The sequence below is a fragment of the Ochotona curzoniae genome, unplaced genomic scaffold, assembly GCF_017591425.1.
Source record: "Ochotona curzoniae isolate NIBS_2020 unplaced genomic scaffold, NIBS_Ocur_1.0 contig_908, whole genome shotgun sequence".
NCBI classification, from domain to species: Eukaryota; Metazoa; Chordata; class Mammalia; order Lagomorpha; family Ochotonidae; genus Ochotona; species Ochotona curzoniae.
Window position 1 is genome coordinate 17081455 of NW_024466607.1, and position 16006 is coordinate 17097460.

The 16006-nt window shown below is 60.6% G+C and overlaps 1 protein-coding gene across 2 annotated transcripts; it reads right to left on the bottom strand.

Annotated features, from left to right (window-relative positions):
• Window positions 1-4611: 4611 nt before the first annotated feature.
• Window positions 4612-11173, bottom strand: DUSP7 (dual specificity phosphatase 7). Of its 2 annotated transcripts, XM_040994578.1 has the most exons (3): window positions 10570-11168; window positions 8712-9146; window positions 4612-6602 (listed from the first exon to the last, which is right to left on the bottom strand). In XM_040994578.1, exons 1-3 carry the CDS (start codon window positions 11099-11101, stop codon window positions 6295-6297), a joined length of 1275 nt encoding a protein of 424 aa, XP_040850512.1. In that variant the 5' UTR covers window positions 11102-11168; the 3' UTR covers window positions 4612-6294. The 2 variants fall into 2 exon arrangements, with proteins under 2 accessions (XP_040850512.1, XP_040850513.1); XM_040994579.1 differs by lacking the exon at window positions 8712-9146 and having other exon boundaries at window positions 10570-11173.
• Between the last annotated feature and the right edge of the window lie 4833 nt (window positions 11174-16006).

The window sequence follows — 16006 nt, forward strand, 5'->3', positions numbered from 1 at the left end:
TCCATCCCTGAGCTGCCTTCTCTACCCTGTGCCTCATGCAGTCTGAAGTTGTGCGTGAGCAGGGCTGGACTGCTCTTGTAGGGAGATCCTTTGTGGGGGCCAAAGGTACCAATCACAATCATATCCCTGGGCTGTGGCCTCAAGAACATCTTCTTCCCACCCTGGCAGCCCCAGGTGAAGCAGCTGCAGCTGACCTGCTGAGACCCAGGCTAGATCTCTCTGTCCACCAGCGCCCAGGCCAAATGGTCCTCTCTGGAGACCTTAGGCCCCTTCTCCCAGCCCCCCAGCCCTCTCCAGCCCCTCTGGCCCACACTCTGCTGGGAACTTTCTAAAACTCCAACTGAATCAGACCCTTTCAGCGTCACACCTGGGCAGTCATGGCCAGGGGGAGCTGATGTTCTCGTGCTGGCCCTCAAAGTCCTCCCTGCACTGCCGACCTGCTGTGGAATAGGCTTCCATCTCTCCATGACAGCCTCCGTCCTGCTCTTCTGTGAGTCTGGTTCTCTCTCCAGCCACATTGTCCCCCATCTTCCCTTTACAACTGCCCTGGGCCTCTGGGGCTCAGGAGTGGTTGGTCTTGGCCGCAGCTGGGTGATCGGCTGGCTGGAGTGCCCAGAAGCATCCCCTGCCTCTCCTGGGGTCCCCCTCCTTTCCTCCTGGGAGCAGGCAGCAGGTTCAGCTTGACCTTGGCTGGTCAAAGCATGCCCCAGCCCAGAGGAGGCACTGGTTCTCTTTTCCCAGGAGGGATGGAGCTAATTAACCGAAAGGGTTTAATTAATCAATTAGCGTGGCCTCCAGACCCCTCCACTTAGCCCGGGTAGTGGCAGATCTTTCTAAACAGACCCGTCTCTGGCTGGAACCCAGCCGAGAGGAGCCAGGCAAGCCGGGTGGGCGTAGAGGCGGCCAGGAGAGCAGCCAAGGCCGGAGACCCACAGAGGAACTCAGCCCTGCTAAACTCCCCAGGCCTGGGCAGGTGCTCAATCAGTGTTACCTGGACCCAGAAGGAGACCCAGGGGACAAGCCCTCCATGGAGTAGAGTTACACGGGTCACATAGGTCTGAGCCCAGAGCTGAGCAGGCCCCCAGAGCTGCTACAGAACTGTGGCCAGAGGTGCTGATGGTACCCAGCTGAATCTAGTACCCTGGCCAGCAGGGACTCCAGGGGGAGACCCCAGAACCTCAGCTAGGGAAGGAAGCAAGGGAAGATTTCGTGGAGGAAGAGGCATTTAACAAGGAAATTCCTCTTCCCCCAGGAAAGAGGAGACAGAGGAGGTGGGGGTGGGAGTGTGGGAAGAGCAGTCCCAAGGTTCCTGAGGCTTGAAACAAGCACAGCGGAAGATGAACACGCTGAGAAGCCTCCGGACGTGGCTCCTGCATGCTCCGGGCCAGCCCCGACCCTGTATTGGCCTCCCCTGCACCCCCAACCCCTGCCCAGCCCAGGTCACTCCTGCATCTCAAACTCTTCCAGAAGGGGACTCTGGATCCCTTCTCCTCAGCTCCCTGATTTCCCAGGTGGCACAGGGGTTGGGGCATGGTCAAAGACCCAATGAAAGCAGGGGCTTCTGTATCAGCAGATCGGGCTAATACAGTACCTCTCTCTGAAGGCTGCCAGGAGGAATGTATGAATTTATCTGCACCCCTGCGGAAGTCTCTTGCCATTGCCATTGCACTTGCTGCAGTTGGCCCAACTCTCAGGCAGGAGCAGGCAGGAGGGCAGGGTGCTCAGCCCAGTGACACATGGCTGCTCTTCCTCAGCCACAGGAGGAAGCAAACAGGAGAGGCAAAGGAGCCTTGTCTCCTCTTAGCAGCCATGTGCTGCCCCCAGATATGTCACGTGTGGGATAGGAGATCCCACCCCAGACACCCCAGGCCAGAGGAGAGAAGGAAACCATACGGGCTGAGCCCCAATGCAGGGCTTGGTAGCTTCTGAGGCTGCCCTGAGGTCACAGGGTCACATGCAGGCATGGAGGGGATTGATGGAGACCCCACACAGGCCACACGGTACGAGGTGCTCCAGAAGTAGATAGCCCTAGCAGGTGGGGTGACAGTTGGCTGTCCATCCTGGCACAGAGGGGTTTTGAGTGATGTTAGAGCCCTCTGACACCTGTTGGGGCTCCCCTGGTCCAGGCCGAGACCTTGGGCCTGAGGCCAGCAGTTGCCAGTGATGGGCTCTGGTGGCTGATGACATCAACCAGGACACACCCTGAGGAGGGGAGGTTGGAGTCAGAGGCAGGTGGCTCCTCAATTGGTAATGGGACCTGCTTGGGCTTGTCCAGTCTGGGAACCAAGGGGGTGGTATGTGTGTGTGTGTGTGTGTGTGTGTGTGTGTGGTTCCCAGAGAGCCAGAGGGGACCAGCTCCCAGGCCAATGGAGGAGGCAGGGCCAGGGCCTGGGACAGATTCAGGGCTGCGAGGTGGCCTGGCTTCTCTCCTGACTGGCTCTACAACACCCTGCTGGCATCCTCTTTCGTGTTACTTGCATAAGGTGAGGGAGGTCAGGATGAGTCTGGGCCTTCCCAGCGTCTCGTCTTGGGTGTGTTGGGTGTCAGGCTTTGGATGGACAAAAGCCATCCTAGGAAGCCTCTAACATGGGGCTCAAGGGGACGTGGCTGGGGCAGGGGAGCCCAGGGCAAACCAGAGGAATGGAGTTCAAGAACAACAGGAGTTCAAGACCAACAGGACCCAAGCAGTCCCTGAACCAGGCCACTCAGAGGACAGTGTGTGCCCTATAGAGCCACCTGGTTCCCCAGAGGGCCTCCTGGCATGCACTGAGGGCTGGAGGCTGGGCTTGGGCGTCCCTGACCCACGTACAGACACGCAACTGGCCCGAGTGTGCTAAACAGCGGCTGTGGCCTGATCCATTCATGACATTCTCCCTCAGGGGGCAGAGGCGGAGGGGTAGGGAGTAGGGCAGCAGTATGGGAGTGCCATCCCTCCCCCAGTCTCAGAGCACAACCATCCTAGGGAAATGCTGTCTTTTCTGGTCTCCTGATCAGACCTCCTGCAAGTGACCGGAAGTTCTGCTTGGTGTCAAGCATTAGTCACTCCCACTTTTGCACCTGATTCAGGTATAAGAGGACAAATTGAGGCCCCATGACCCTGCCACTCAGCCTAACATCACTAAACTTTCCCTCAGGCATGTCCCCTACTCCAGGGCCTGCCCAACCCGCACAGGAAATGACTGTTGGATGAATGTGCCAATGAGTAAGTGACCTGGCTCCTCCTCCCAGGAGGACATGAAAAACATGGCTAAGACATGAGAGGATCCTTGGGCCTGGGGATACAAACAGGGACGCAGGAGGCAGATGAGGGTCAGGACAGTGAAGGGCAGAGCAGAGTGGAGATAAAGAAGATGCTGCCTGGGGAGGTGGCTGGCAGGACTCAGTCTAGGATGACCTGCAATGGGCTGAATGCCTGGCAAAGGACAGACAGCCCAGAATGGAAGCCTGGATCAAGGCAAGGGAGCCAGGCAACCATGAGGGGCAATGGCCCAGCCCAAGGTCCATGGATGAGGATTGGGGGAGTTCCAGTCACTCAGCTGACATGTGCCCCACTGCTCACCCCACTGCTGCTGCCCAGCCTCTGGCAGGGTCTCATTGCCAGGCACGGCACCAAGACGGCAATCTCTACAGAGCCCACTGAGTTTGGGCTGCATGGGAGTGCCAAGTGCCGGGCCCGGCTGCCTTCCTGAGCCCCAGTCTGGAGGAGTTGGCTCAGGAGGCGGCTGCTCTCCCATCCTGTCCTGTACTTGGGCACGCCGGCACTGCCAGGCACGCACCCGGCCATCAAGGGCCTGCCCCCAGCCCAGCCCCCGCGGGCTTCCCTGGGCCTGGGTGAGGGCAGCAAGAGGGAACAAAGGCCCAGTCTCTGTCCTCAAGGGCTCCCACCCCTTTGCCTGGCTCTGGCACAGAAGGTCCAGGCCCTGAGGAAGCCCAGAGCAAGAGCAGTGCCCACCACTTTGCCATGGCTACCACTGCAAGAAGCCTGCTCTCCCGCCACACCCTTCCCCGCCATGGGCCTGCTGCCTGGACAGCAATACCTTGGCTCCCAAGAAGGGGACAAGTGGGACTCTGAGCCAGGGCCTGTGATGGCAGAACCAGAGAGGCAAGGACATAGATCCTTAAGCTTCCTGGGCAGCCCCATGGCTGAAGGGTTGGGGAGACCCTGGGAAGGTTGCTGCCTTTACCCTTGAGGCCTGCCAGACTGTGTCCTGCTGGGCTCAGCTCCATATTGATCCTGCAATCTGCTTAAGGGAAAGCTGGGGAGGGCAGAAATGGGGAAACTGAGTCAGCCTGGCACACTGCAGCCAAAGGTAATGAGATAGCACACAAGTGACATGGGACTGCCCCATTCCCCAGAAAGCTTGTTTCTCTACACCGTGCATACCGTTCTTCTCCAACCCGGGGGAACCTGCAGAGGCCTGAGCGCCAGCCCATGGCCCACCCTGCCAGACCACAGCAGGCCAGGCACCAGCCCCCATGTGGCAGAGACAGACACTTTAGCCTCGTCCTTGGCCATACCCTCCTCCAAACTGCAGGGTACTAAGGACCAGGCAAGTGCCAAGCAGCACCAGAAGGGCCCCTCTCCTCACCTCCCCAGACACCATGACTCACTTTACAGAAAAAATAATATTTATTTGCAATATAAACAAACTCCCGTTGCTGGCTCGGGAGTTATATATGTCCATGTGAGTGTATACATATGTAGGGTCACAAATCTTCCTTCATTCGGTCACAAAGCAAAGCTGGCCACCCTTGGCACACCCTCACTGACACAAATCTGATGCATCGTCCTGGGTTTGTCTTGTTAAAAATTAAAAAGAGAGAACCATGTACGGCGTGGGAGCTTTTGGTCAATTTCTCGACTGTGGCAAGATTTGAACCTGCTGCCCGAGAGCATCCCTGAAGAGCACCCCTGTGAGGTAAGATGCGGTGGGGGTGCAGTTTCCGTGGCCTCGCTCCCGCCCTGCCCCTGGCCCCCATACGGTCCTGACGCCTGGTGGGACTGAGGGGGAAGAAGGAACAAAACTGGAGGTGGTTAACGGAATCCGTGGCTTGGTTTCTGGGGATGCTGGGGTGGGGCAGACATGGCCTCCTGCCCCTTCCATGTGGCTGTTCTCGCCCTGCATGCCCCTGCCCTGGGGTTGAAATGGGTGTGAAGTTTCCTGGTGGCAGATGGCATGGGCAAGGTTAACAGCCAGGTATGCGTGCGGGGGAGGTGGCATGAGTGAGCAGGAGATGCCAGGTGGCCCAGCGCAATGGCCAGGGCAAGGGGCAGAGCTTGAGAGGCCGAGCCCCCATGCCCGGAGCACCTCTATTCCCCCTACAGAGCTGGAGAGGAGGGCGCAAGAGTGGAGGACATGCACAGAAGAGGGTCCTGGGCTCAAGCTCCCAAGAGCTGAGCCCAGAGCGTTAATGCTACTGCTTGGCAGTCCCCCAGGGTGCCACCTCCACCAAACCAGCAGCAGGGTCCCCCCCACCCCTTCCTCTGCCCCTTCTGCTTCGGGCAGGTCTACAAGGACCACCAGAGGGGCAGATGGGAGGGTGGAGTACCAGCTGTGAACCCAGGAGCAGGCCATCAACTACTGTGGTCATCACAGGCCAGCAAGGTGCAGCGCTGACCTGGGTCAGGGGCGGAAGATAGCATGACTTAGGGTAGAGGGTGGGCATGTTCCGGCACCCAGAGAGCAGCGAGCTACCCCTTCAAGAAGGGTCTGCTGATGAAACAGAGGTTTCACACATGTGCAAAATGCATTTGGTCAAGATCTACACAGGGCCGGGATTGGTATCTGTCTTTTCCATTGGAAAACCAAAACGGAACACACTGATAATGCTTTTTTTTGAACTGGGAAGAACAAAACTGAGAATGCGTCTCATGCGCGCGGGATCAAGAAAGGGCTGAAACACTGGTTAATACAATCCACGGTTGCGTGGAGCCTGAAAATAATACTTTTCGTTTAAAAACTTTTTTCAGAAGAGCGTGCACACTCTCTGTGTTTGGGGCAGGGTTCGGATTCCCACACCTTAAGAACAGGGCACACTTGGGTCCATAGGTGCGCTTTTGAAAAAGGAGCCACATTGGCCAAGGCTGCCGGCACAAAGGTGTCCTGGGCCCCAAGGCCTGTGTCTGAGTAAGTCTTGCGAGAGCGGCCTCGCCTGCGGGCCAGAGGGGGAGGCACGAGGGGAGCTCAGCACCCCCGCTTGGGCCTGGACCTGGGGAACAGGTGCCAACCAAGGGGTCCTTGGGCGGGGAGGGATGCAGAACATGGCACTGTGTCCACCTCCGGGCACCCTGCCTCACGTGGACTCCAGCGTGTTGAGCGGGAACAGGTTGCGGTTGGTGGGCGTGGAGAAGTACAGCTGCTCATTGGACGCGTGGTTGTCGCACGGGCTGCTCAGCCCCAGCGTCCGCTCAAAGTCCAGCAGCTGCCCCATGAAGTTGAAGTTGGGCGAGATGTTTGATTTTTTCCTCTTGACGAAGTCATAGGCGTCGTTGAGTGACAGGTTCATTTTCTGCATCAGGTAGGCCACGGTGACCGTCACCGAGCGGCTAATGCCTGCCAGGCAGTGCACCAGGACGCCACACTTCTTGGAGCGGGCTTCATCTGAAACACATGGGCACCAGTCAGCCAGCAGCCATCCCCTGTGGCTGTCCAACACAAGGCACCCGGCCTATCTGGCGCAGTGACTCAGAGCTACGCACAGAGCTGTCATGCTTGTGTCCTCAGTTACTGGCCAGGCCCATGCCTCAGTGTCCCCATCTATAGAATGGGCCTCTCAATACGAGCCACTGACAGTCTGTCGACCTATCCTACTGCTGGTGGTGCTGTGGCTGCCTAAAAGGTAGTTTACACCCCCGGCGCCGTCAGCCCAAGGCCACCCGGCAGCTCCTGTGGTTGTAGCTTCTGCTGCTGCCAGGCAGTGACCTGATGGGTGGAGCCAGATCTTTTCTCTTGGTGCAGCTCCTAAGGGTACTACTCCCAGAGTATCCTGGGAAGTGGGCTGAGGGAGGTTCCTCTGGCAGGAAGTGGCTGGCTTGGCCCAGCCCTACCAGTCCCCAAGGCCTTAGAGACCCAGGGGTTGGATGATAGCTATGCCCAATACATCACAGGTGGACATCACCTGAGTGGGCTCACCTAGCCCAGTAGACCCTCCCCGACAGATTCACGTGCCAGGACATTTCCCCACCATGGCCAGGTTGCCCAGTGTCCTTGGGGCTACCTCAGGTGTCACATAGGGAACCCCCCACCCCCAGCTGGTTTAGGGAGCCCGACACATGGTGGGTGCTTGGTCAGTGCTTGCCTGCAAGGTGATACACAGGTCCCCCAGTTCTTCAGAGCTTGCCCTTCCTTCATGAGCTACGGGTGGCTAAGGATGCCAGGACCCCAACTCAAGGACTAGCAGAGCCAATCCAGGGATAGGACCAGGGAGACAGGCCCAGAAGGGTGAGAGGCAGCTGCTGCAGCTTGCTGCGGGGCCATGTGTGAGGTCTGTGAGATTTGGGGTGACACAGGAAGGTGTGGACTGTGCGGGCTCCCAAACACACTCTGGGGTGACCCAGAACACAACTGTTTCTGGTTTTTACTTTTCGCCCTCTTAAGTGTGTCTTGTGCTAAAGGCTATCCCTCAGTCCTGTGGTCTCCATGGACCCCAATTCCTTCACGGCCTAAGTGGGAAAAAGGAACCTCCCACCCCAGCACCCCACATCCTGTTCTGTCCTCCCTTTCAAGAAAGACAAAGCCAGGCTCAACCCTGAGGAATTAGAGGTCCCATCCATAGCACCTCCCACCCCAAGACCCCTGGGGCTTCAGGGCTGGGAAGCTCCTGGCAGCCCCTCCTCCAGGCCTCAGCTTCCTTCCTTCCTCCCTCTCAGCCAGGCACCTAGTTTTGGTTCCCAGTAAGCGGATAGGGGAGGGCGGGGGTGGGCGCAGCCTCCCCACTTCCTGTTATTAACGCTAGCCCAGCCCAGCTGACACCACACGCCCTTTGCTGGACACAACTGCCCCTAGGGGAAAAAAAAGACAGTCCAGTCCCCCCACCCCTGCCCTGGGGAGGCTAGGCACAAACACTGGGTGGGCCAGACTTGCTAGAGCTGACCACCCTCCAGAAAACCAAGGCCACGGGCAGGATCTGACAAGGAGGCCTTTCAGCCTTTCCCTGCTTCTCTGAACACCCCCACAGCCTGCCCTGAACCCCACACCTCCATCCTGGGCACCCAGCACCACCAGACTCCAAGGGGCTGTCAGGGCTGGGTGGGCCTCTCACCCCTTTAGCCTTCCAGGAGGTTCTGTGACAACCCAGCCCTGGAGAGACACATGTGCTGGGGCATGAGACACAGTGAGCGAGTGAGCCTGTGGGAGGGTTGTAAGTGGGGGTGTTTTGGCTTTATATGCCCGGAACAGCAGCAAAGTTGGGAAAACAACAGTTGGAGAGCAGACAGCCCTAGAGATGCCGACAGCAGGGTGGGGGAAGCCTGGAACCTGGGGGACTCTCAGGCCCTGACAGGTCGAGGTCTGAGGGACTCGATGACTCACAGCAGGCATGGGTACACCCACGGGCACATGCTGGCACACGCAAGGCACACACAAGCCCTGACAGGCCCAGAGGGACCCGGCTGGGTGCAGGCGACACCCCCAAGGCCTGGCACACCCCTCACCGTGCCTGCCCAGCCCAGCCCAGCCCAGCCCAGTTGAGTGGCAAGCGACAACACCTACCGATGAAGCTGATGGCCTCGGGGAAGAACTGGGAGAGGTTCTGGCTCCAGTGGTCAGAGATGGGGATCTGCTTGTAGGTGAACTCGCCACCATGCTCAAAGGCGTTAGGCAGGTTGGGTGTGACGTTGAGGATGTACTTGATGCCATATTTGCCCAGCACGTCCAGGTTGGTGGAGTCCTTAGCGCAGCCGAGGTAGAGGTAGGGCAGGATCTGCACGGGGAAGGCCGGCTGGCTGGATGGCACAGGGCTGCCGTCTGACTCGGTAGCGCTGCTGGGCAGCTCCCGGTCCGACTCGCCATCCGAGCAATCAGAGCTGATGCGCAGGCCGCCCAGGCCCAGCACCGAGGTGGGTGGCGAGCTGCTGGGTGAGGACGAGCTGTCCACGTGTGTCTCGCAGTGCTCCGAGTACTCCGTCTGGAACTTGTTGAAACCACCTGCGGCCAGTGAGTAGCGGCTGCTCAGGCTCTGAACTGGCTGCCTAAGGCCCAGCTGAGGCTGTGACAGCAGCTGTCACCACGGGCCATGCTCGGCCTGCTCCCCATGGTCCCACTTCTGCCTTCACTCCATCTATGTCATGCCCGCTTTGCAGATGAGGACACTGAGGCAGCCCTGGGAGGTGCAGCCACATGTCTGAGCTCTGGCTTCTTCCCAGAGGTTTCAGGGCCCTTGGCCACACAGCACCAGCTGCAGGCCACCTAAGGACATGCCCTCAAAGCTCATTGCTGCTCTGTGGCTCCCTGCACACATCAGGCACCCATGGGTGCTAAGTGGTAAAGCAAGGCAGATGAGGGCACCCACATCTCAGCATGGCAACTGTGGGTACCCAAACCTTTCCTACAGTTAACACCACGGGCCTCAGCTGCACAGAGGAATCAAGCTAAGGGGCACACAGGCCTGGGCCTCCACTGGCACTGGCTGCCCACCCCTCACCAGGGAATGGGGTTAACCAAGGTCCTGGCAGGCTCCCCAGCAGGGGCCTGATCACCAAAGGGGTCTCAGCTCCACTTCTCAGGAATGTTCTCTCCCCATGAGAACACAAGCTCCATCTCGTCTCCACCCCCGCTCCCACCCTGGCCCCAGCCTGGGACCCACAGAAGAGGTAGGGAGAGACCACCAAGGCTGGTGGGGAGACAAGGGTGCCTGCAGTTAGACACCGGCCTGGCGCCCGAGGGTGCTGCAGGCCTCCCCTTCCCTCTACTCCCCTCCCACCCGCCCCGCTGCCAGTGAGAGGCCATTTTGGAATGTTAATTGGAAACACCAGCCGCAGCGGCTCGCTCCCCTCCAGCACTGCCTCCCCTTTCTGCAGGGTCTGAGAAGGAAGGCTGGGGACCTGGGCACTACCCACGCCCTACCCCAAGCGCCTCCAAGAGGCCAGGATCGCTTTGGGGTCCAAGAGCCATGCCCGGATCCCAGACACTCCCAACCCCCCGTCAGCCCCGACCCTGGGTGACCTAAACAGAGCCAGGCACCCATGAAGAGTGGCCTCTCTGACCCTGGCCCAACAGGGACACATACATTGCAGCCTGCCCTTGGGCCCTGCCCCTTTCCGGGCTACCTCTCTCTCCCGGGGGGTAGGGGGATGGCGTTCCGCTATTGCCATCAACGAAGGGGGGAAGGAAATCTTTGGCAGGGAAAAGTTATTCCACCCACTCAAGTCGTGCAGAGAAAGGGGGCCCGCGACTGTCCAAGCCCACACCGTGGAGGACGGACTCCCGGGAAGGCTGACGCGGGCCAGGGGCGACGTGGCGCCGGCAGTGGGGCGGGGGTGGGGAGAGGAAATGATTCGCGACCGCAGGCAACCGGGAACCCCGAGAGCTGCCCCCGACCAGGGTGCGGGGGTCTCGGGCCCGCCCTTACCTTGGAGGTAGTAGGCCTGGCAGCCGTCGTCGCGTAGCTTTTGCAGGAGCAGGCCGAGCACTGAGGCTGGGGCGCCGGGCTCTGGCTGCCACTCGGCCGTGGCTTCGTCGTAGAGCAGCACGGTGGCCGCCTTGCAGCGCGAGGCGAAGCGCTCCTTGTCGGCGTGGTTGGGGATGATGGAGCGGATGGGCAGGTTGCCCTTGCGCAGGCGGCGCAGCATGAGGCCCGGGATGGCCAGGTTGATGGCCGTCTCGATGTGCGACGACTCGAAGAGCTCGTGCGGCCGGCAATCGAGCAGTAGCAGGGACGCGCCGCCGCGCGCCTCCAGCTCCTCCTGCAGCCACTCGGCGCTCTTGCAGGGCATGGCTCCCGCGGCCGTCGCCGCGCCCGCCCCGGTACCCGCGCCGGCCCCAGACCCCGCAGCGGGCTCCGACGCCGCCCGGGTGCTCCCAGCCACCGCCGCCGCCGCCGCCGCCGCCCCCGAAGCCGACATGTGCGCCCGCGCTGGGGGGCCGCGGAGCTGGTTTTTCATGAGTCGCGGTGGTGGTGTGTGTGTGTGTGGCGGGGGCAGCGCGGGCGGCCCGGGGCCGGGGCCGGGCACCTCGCCCTGGGACGGCGCCCCGGCCGCGCGGGCCACCCCCCGCCCGCAGCCGCGTCTCCGGGCGCCCGCCTCCCGCCGAGCTGTGCGCCCGCCACCCCGGCCTCCCGGCCCTCGGTCCCCACCCGGCCGGCCGGCCCTCCGCGCGCGCCGCGGCCTGACAGCCCCAATTAAACGGCGGCTCCCGCGGCCGCGCGCCCAGGCGTCCTCGGGGGGGCGGGGCCGGGGCCGGCGCTCGAGCTTAAAGGGGCCGCGCTCGGCCGCCCCTCCCTGCGGGGCACGCGGGCGCGCACCGGGCCCTCCGCCTGCCGCGGCGGACTCGCCTCGCCCCGCCCGGAGCTGCTCACGACCAGCCCGGATGCCCCGACACTCCTGGGGCTTGTGTCCACAGGGAGAGCTGCCTTGGGGCGTCTCTTACATCTGGCTCCCCCACCCCACGCTCACAGCCGAGTCTGTGACAACCTCTCTGTCCCCTCCTGCCTGTCACTCCTCATCCATTCGGCCTTTGATCGGGTTCGTTCAACACTTGGAAACTGAACGCCCACTGCGTGCCCCTTGCTATCCAAAGGCGGTTACCATTTCAGGCGACCGCGTTGTCCCTCACACGGCCACCGGCCCTGTCCCCTGGAGCAACACCCCAGTAGGGCTGAAGAGATTTGGGCGCGTGGCAGGTCAGGACTGCCCGGGGCCGCCGCGACCTTGCGCGGACAGGCATGAGGTACCCCAGGTAAAGAATCGAGCCTAGAAAGAGGAAGCGAGCCCTTTAAGAAAGCTTCACCAGTGGGGTGGTGACAGGCGGCGAGTGAAGCGCCACGTGACTTTTCGGCTGGAACGGGAGCGCGTCTTTATAATCTGCTTTCCTTCGCCTCCCTCTCTTTCCAGGCACCAATCGGTTTTTACGGTAGGCGGGCGCACACCGTATAGGCGACCAATCACAGCCAAAGCAGGCCGTAAGGGGTGGGGACAGGGGCGGGGCTTGTGGCGGGCCCCACCCCGTGCGGGAAGCGGGCGTGGCCTTGCCGGCTTGAGTGTCGGCTTGCGGGCGGGGCACCGGAGGTGAATGGATCCGCAGGTAGCGCTTGAACAAAGCGGCTCCTCTCTGACATCGCGCGTGCGCAGACGCTGCCGCGCGTTCCCCACCGAGCCCGGGCGGTGGGCCCCGGCCCTGCTGGCTGCCTGTTCCCTTCCCAGTCCCTGGCGAGCAGAGCCCGAGTGAGGACCCCGGGGCCCCGGATCTGAGCTCTCAGCTGGTTTCTGAGCAGACGCTGTTTGCACCTCGTGGCCTCCATTCTGGGCCGTGTCTCAGAAGGGCCAGGCTGTCTCACCCAGAGGCCGCAGAAGTGAGGCCAGAGGTGGATGCCCAGAGCGTGAATGAAGGAGCATCAACTCTCAGCACAGTCCCATGAGCAGTCCAACAACCTGAAGAGTGTCGGGGTCACAGATGTCCAGACCCAGACAGGCAGGTAGAGGCAGAGAGAGAGAAGGAATGTCCTTCTCAGACACTTTCTGAGCACCTGCCCTGGGCCAGGAGTGTGCAGGGTAAGTGGTCTGGGGGTCAGATGGCATCAGATCAGCTTGCCTTTCCTCTTGCAGCTGCCCAGCTGGTGGTAATAGGGCAGGCCTATGGCCAGCCTCTCCAAATGGAGTCCCTGTGGTCACTCATTTGCCAGGGGCAACCGCAAAGCCAGGCCACCAGGTATGGGAAACAGAGGATGTTTTTTCCTCAAATTCTTCCAAACCTTTGCCCCTGACAGATAATACTGGTCAATCAGCGCTATTTTTGCTCACTGAATTATCCTTTGGCCTCCAACCCAGGCAGGCATGAATGGTTGATTGTGGAAGGTGATTAAAAACCTACAGGTTAGGGCTCCAATTCACCACTGTTGCCTCTGCCCCCACCCCCTGATCTCCTCGGGCTCCCTACACAGGGGCCCCTCCTCTTCATACTTCCTCATTCCATCCCACAAACTCCCCCCACCCCCTGTGCCGGGGCCTCACCTCTGTGGGCCTCTTTCTCATCACTGGAATTCTGCAGGACAGTAAGCAAGACAAGGTGACCCCCTGGCCCCATCTGAAGGTCTCCCCGGCCTGAGTTCCCTAAAGAGAGCTGGAGTGGGCCAGGCGGCCTCAGGTCTGCCTGCTGCTGTCTTGGGATCACTGCCAGGCACTCCTTCCTCCCTCACTCTCCCACAGCCTCTCTCTGACTTCTTTGTTCTCAGTCACCCCAGGTTCCCTAGTGGGGTGTGCAGAGCAGAGCTGGTCTGACCGTTCTATGGATGGGAAAGCTGAGGCCCAGGAAGGGTAAGTGTTTGGCCCAAGGGCCTTGGTGCAGCCCCAGCCAGTGACTCACCCAGCGGGCCTGGCTTGAGTCATGATGGCCCAGGTGATGGGAAAGCAACACATCTGTCCACCCAGGGGAGCAGGTAAGAAGGTCTTGGGCACAAGGCCTCTTGGGGCTCCTAGCTAGGAGTGCCCACACAGACCCCCACACACTGGACTGCCTCATTGTGTTCCTTCCTCTGTCAGCCTGGAAAGACCTGCCAGCTCCCATGGGGAACTGAGACCCATGCTCTCGAGGCAGCTGTAGCAGGTGCTGCCCCAGTCTAGGGGTTCCCAGGCCACAGGAATGTTTCAGCTCTGGGGAGGCAGAGTGGAAGACACACATAGGGAGCAGCTACCAATGCCTTCTTGCTTCCCTGGTAAACAGGGCTCATCATCCCACGTGGATGAAGCTCCAGGACACTGCCTGGACCCCTCCTCCCTGGCCCTGGCCCCACCTCCACCCCACAGGGAGCAGCAAAGCAGTTTTTTGAGAATGTCAGTACCACCTGGTCTTCCCCTGCTCTAAAGCCACCTGCTGTCCCTGGCAGAGTCTAGCAGAGTTCTTCGCTCTATGGCCAGCAGGGCCCTCGGTGGTCTGGTTTTGCTTGTGTGGCCAGAGCTTCTTTCCCCGGTCTCCTACAGCCTCCCAGGCTCCCTTCCTCTCCCCTCCAACCCAGACCCTGATGCTGTCCAGCCTGCTCCCTCTGTGAGGCTGGATACATATTAGTGTCCATCTCTTCTTCCCCAGCTCTTCTCTGGTTACCCTTTCCCAAACCCATGCCTCCTCCAGGCCAGAGGCACCCAGAAAGTAGCAAGGCCGGGACTGGAACCTTAGCCTCCTTCGAGAACTTTCTGTGCTGTCAGCTATGAGAACATAATCCTATGACTGAAAGAAAGGTAGCTGGCTCTCTCTTACCTTGCCAGATGGTTCTGGAAGCTTTCATCTTCATTTCCTAACTTGAGCCTTAGCCTGCCATGCCCAGTAGCACTCAGTGAGAGTTCATGGGCCCTGGAGGCCCCTGCCCTCACTAGCTGGCAGGACCACATCCCTAGGCCTGTCTTCCCCCCTCCCAGGTACAGCTGCTTCCTTCATACAGGGCAGGGTGGTCCTGTGTCTCTGCTCCCCCATCTTGGGTCCCACATACTAGCAGCAGGAGGGACTGGTGGGGGAGAGGGCTCTGATGCAGCCAGATACCGTGGCACTGGGTCACCCCTAGAGCCAGGAGAGCAGGCACTCAGCTGCTGGGGAAAGCAGGTTGGCGGTATACCATATTCTTGGGGCTCAGCTGGGCTGGGTTTTCTGCCTAAATCTGTGCGTCCCTAACTGCAAAGTCCCCAGCATCCCTGCCCCTTCATTTACCTGACACTCCAGGGTCTATGGTTAGCACGCCCATGAGCACACCCGGAGCTTCGGGGGACAGAATCAAGGGAGTTCTGTCCACATGGGGACTGTGTCAGCCTTGGCCTCCCAACTGAAGCTTCTGATGCCCACTTGAGGCCTGGAGCCCCAAGGGGTTCAACGGGGGAGTAGGAGGCCTACTTATGCGGTTACAGTAAGGGTGGGGAGCAGGGACTGGCTGGGGTGCCCTGGCTGTATTTGTCAGATCAGCTGGTGGGTCTGTGATGGGAGGGCTGGCCACAGAAGGCTCCTGACGGACAAAGAAGCCAGTCCTGTGTTCTGAGGCTTGGGAAGGCGGAGGGCAAGAATTCCCAGGGCCCCTGGCGGGCGGATGTGCCAGGGGCCTGGGCTGGGTCCGCCTCGGGTGGGCAGGTCCCTCTGTAGCTGCTGGGCTTAATTGCCTTATTAGCATCCGCCTGCTGCCTGGGCCTGTCAGGTCCCCTCCCTGCCTGCCCACGCCGCCCTTTCAGGAATCCTTCCTATGAGGTGCTGACGGTGACAGTGACAGAGTTGAGGATGATTCTGGGGAGGTGGCCTGGGAACGAGCCGGCTTGGGCCAGGCACGGGATTGCTGGTTCGTGGCCTCAAGGCCCAGTCCCATCCCACCTGGGCTAGGCTGTGTTCACAGGCAGGCAGCACCAGGAAATCATCTGGGGGATCCCCTGGCTGGCCCAGCCCCACCCAGCCCTAAGCCAGGGCGGACTCCCTTCCTGGAGAGACAAGGGTCCTCAGGAGACAGGGGATGCAGTGAACTCTGTCTCTTGGGGTTCGGGGAGTGGGGAACAGTGTGTACAAGGGGGCTAGCTTTGCTGGGGACAGGCTAGGGGACATGCAGCAGGTCACATCAGACTGCTGTTTGGCGGGCAGGAGGCAGTAAGCCGTGGTGAGGGCCTGGCCCAGTTTTCTATGTGCCCGGGGAAGTGGGGTGAGGGCTTGGGAGAGACAAGATGGGAAGGCCTTTGGGTCACGGGCATGGGAGGGGACCTGGAAGCAGCTGTGCCAGGAGTGTGGGCAGAAGGGCTGTATTGACGGGGAGGGGATGGAAGACAAAGAAGCTCTTCTGAACCTGGTGCCAGTGGCTGCCCCATCCCAAGGCTGGCATGGCCATGGGATGGACA